This window comes from Citrus clementina, unplaced genomic scaffold (assembly GCF_000493195.1).
Source record: "Citrus clementina cultivar Clemenules unplaced genomic scaffold, Citrus_clementina_v1.0 scaffold_3, whole genome shotgun sequence".
NCBI lineage: Eukaryota > Viridiplantae > Streptophyta > Magnoliopsida > Sapindales > Rutaceae > Citrus > Citrus x clementina.
Genome location: NW_006262339.1, coordinates 29,644,266 through 29,646,029, shown reverse-complemented (window position 1 = coordinate 29,646,029; position 1,764 = coordinate 29,644,266). Strand labels below are relative to the sequence as shown.

General features: G+C 35.5%; 1 protein-coding gene across 2 annotated transcripts; it reads left to right on the top strand.

Annotated features, from left to right (window-relative positions):
- The first annotated feature begins 494 nt into the window (after positions 1 to 494).
- Positions 495 to 997, top strand: LOC18048940 (probable methyltransferase PMT21). 2 transcript variants are annotated; one of them, XM_024189072.1, is made up of 2 exons: positions 495 to 721; positions 804 to 997. In XM_024189072.1, exons 1-2 carry the CDS (start codon positions 513 to 515, stop codon positions 916 to 918), a joined length of 324 nt encoding a protein of 107 aa, XP_024044840.1. In that variant the 5' UTR covers positions 495 to 512; the 3' UTR covers positions 919 to 997. The 2 variants fall into 2 exon arrangements, with proteins under 2 accessions (XP_024044840.1, XP_024044841.1); XM_024189073.1 differs by having other exon boundaries at positions 498 to 721; positions 810 to 997.
- Positions 998 to 1,764: the final 767 nt, after the last annotated feature.

Here is a 1,764-nt window from a genome sequence, read left to right as displayed (position 1 = left end):
ATGATGCTTAGTTTAATATCTTAGACAATGGAGGAATCGAAACTGGAGCATGGAATGTATTTATTTCCATAGTTGGGATCTTGGAGATGTTTCTTTACGTGTTTGGTCATTGAGCTAAAAATTTAATCTCACTTAGCTGTGACTACATTTTTTTTTACTATTATCAATGCAGGTAATTAATTGTTTCTGACAAAATGAAGCATAAAGATAGGAAACCGATTTCTCCAAATGGTGATAAAAGTCCCAGGATTGTTCCTTTGACAATATTGTTTGTTGCACTACGTGGGTTTTCGTTTTACCTTGGTGGAATCTTTTGTTCTGAGAAAAATAGAGTCGAGATTAGGGATGTCCAGAAAGCAGTCCCGTCTCCCAAGGATCCAGCGGTTGCTCCGCTTCAGATCAAATCTGTTAACTTCCCTGATTGCAGCAGCAACTATCAAGACTACACTCCATGCACATATCCAAAGGTATACCTTAAATGCTTATTTGATAATAGTAACAGCTTCTAGGCAATGTTACAAAGCTATATGATATCAAGTGGCCATATTGATGGCAAACATTCATTGCTACAGAGGTGGAAAAAGTACGGTGCTCATCGGCTGACTTTCATGGAACGCCACTGCCCTCCAGTTTTTGAGAGGAAGGAATGCTTAATACCCCCTCCTAATGGGTATAAGCCACCTATCAAGTGGCCAAAAAGCAGGGATGAATGTTGGTACAGGTATTATGATCTATTAATGAACTGGTTTTTTTGTCCACTGATGTTGGCCGTAAGTCAATTTTGTTCTATTATTTGGATCTAGTTTCAGGAATGTGCCTTATGATTGGATTAACAAGCAGAAGTCAAATCAGAATTGGCTGAGAAAACAAGGAGAGAAGTTCCTCTTTCCTGGTGGAGGTACAATGTTTCCCAAATGAGTTGGTGCATATGTTGATTTGATGCGAGATCTGATTCCAGAAATGAAAGATGGGACAGTTCGAACTGCTATTGACACTGGATGTGCGGTGAGTTTTGTTTTCCATTTGCCCACTTTTTCGTCTAATCATATACTGGGCTAATCTATGTTGCATTGATGGTTTATTCTTATGGTGCCTCTCGGTCATCTTAGGATAAATTTAACTCACTTACATTTTTTTTTATAGGTTGCCAGCTGGGGAGGTGATTTATTAGATCGTGGAATTTTAACGGTTTCTCTTGCACCAAGAGATAATCATGAAGCTCAAGTTCAATTTGCATTGGAACGTGGAATTCCCGCAATTCTTGGCATCATTTCCACACAGCGCCTACCTTTCCCCGCAAATTCATTTGATATGGCTCATTGCTCAAGATGCCTTATCCCGTGGACAAAATTCGGTAATTAGTCATATACTATGAAGATATTTTCTAGAGAAGTATCATTATCAAATTGATTGGATAATAGTAGTTAAGATTATTCAATTATAAGAATAACTTGTCTTGTAATCAGACGTCTTTGTATATTGAAGTATTTGGATTGTGTAATATATATTGATAATATTTAAATGTTACGAAAGGTTTTGATATATAAATTGATTTTTGTTCTTATTTCTCACAGCCTTTTAATTCTATCAACAAATCAATGGGCAACATGTCATTTTATATAATTATTTTTTTAAATAATAAATAAAGTAGTGATACTATAGTAACAGTAATCACAAATACTAATATAGTATTGTAATATTTTGATACCATGGTGTTATTATTTTAGTGATACTATAGTAATAGTAATCACTGACACCATTTAC

Excerpts from the sequence above, each read along its gene's own strand:
- LOC18048940 (XM_024189072.1), top strand. The coding sequence starts at position 513 with ATGTTACAAAGCTATATGATATCAAGTGGCCATATTGATGGCAAACAT. Across the intron at positions 722-803 it reads AGGGATGAATGTTGGTACAG|TTTCAGGAATGTGCCTTATG; the intron begins GTATTATGATCT and ends ATTTGGATCTAG.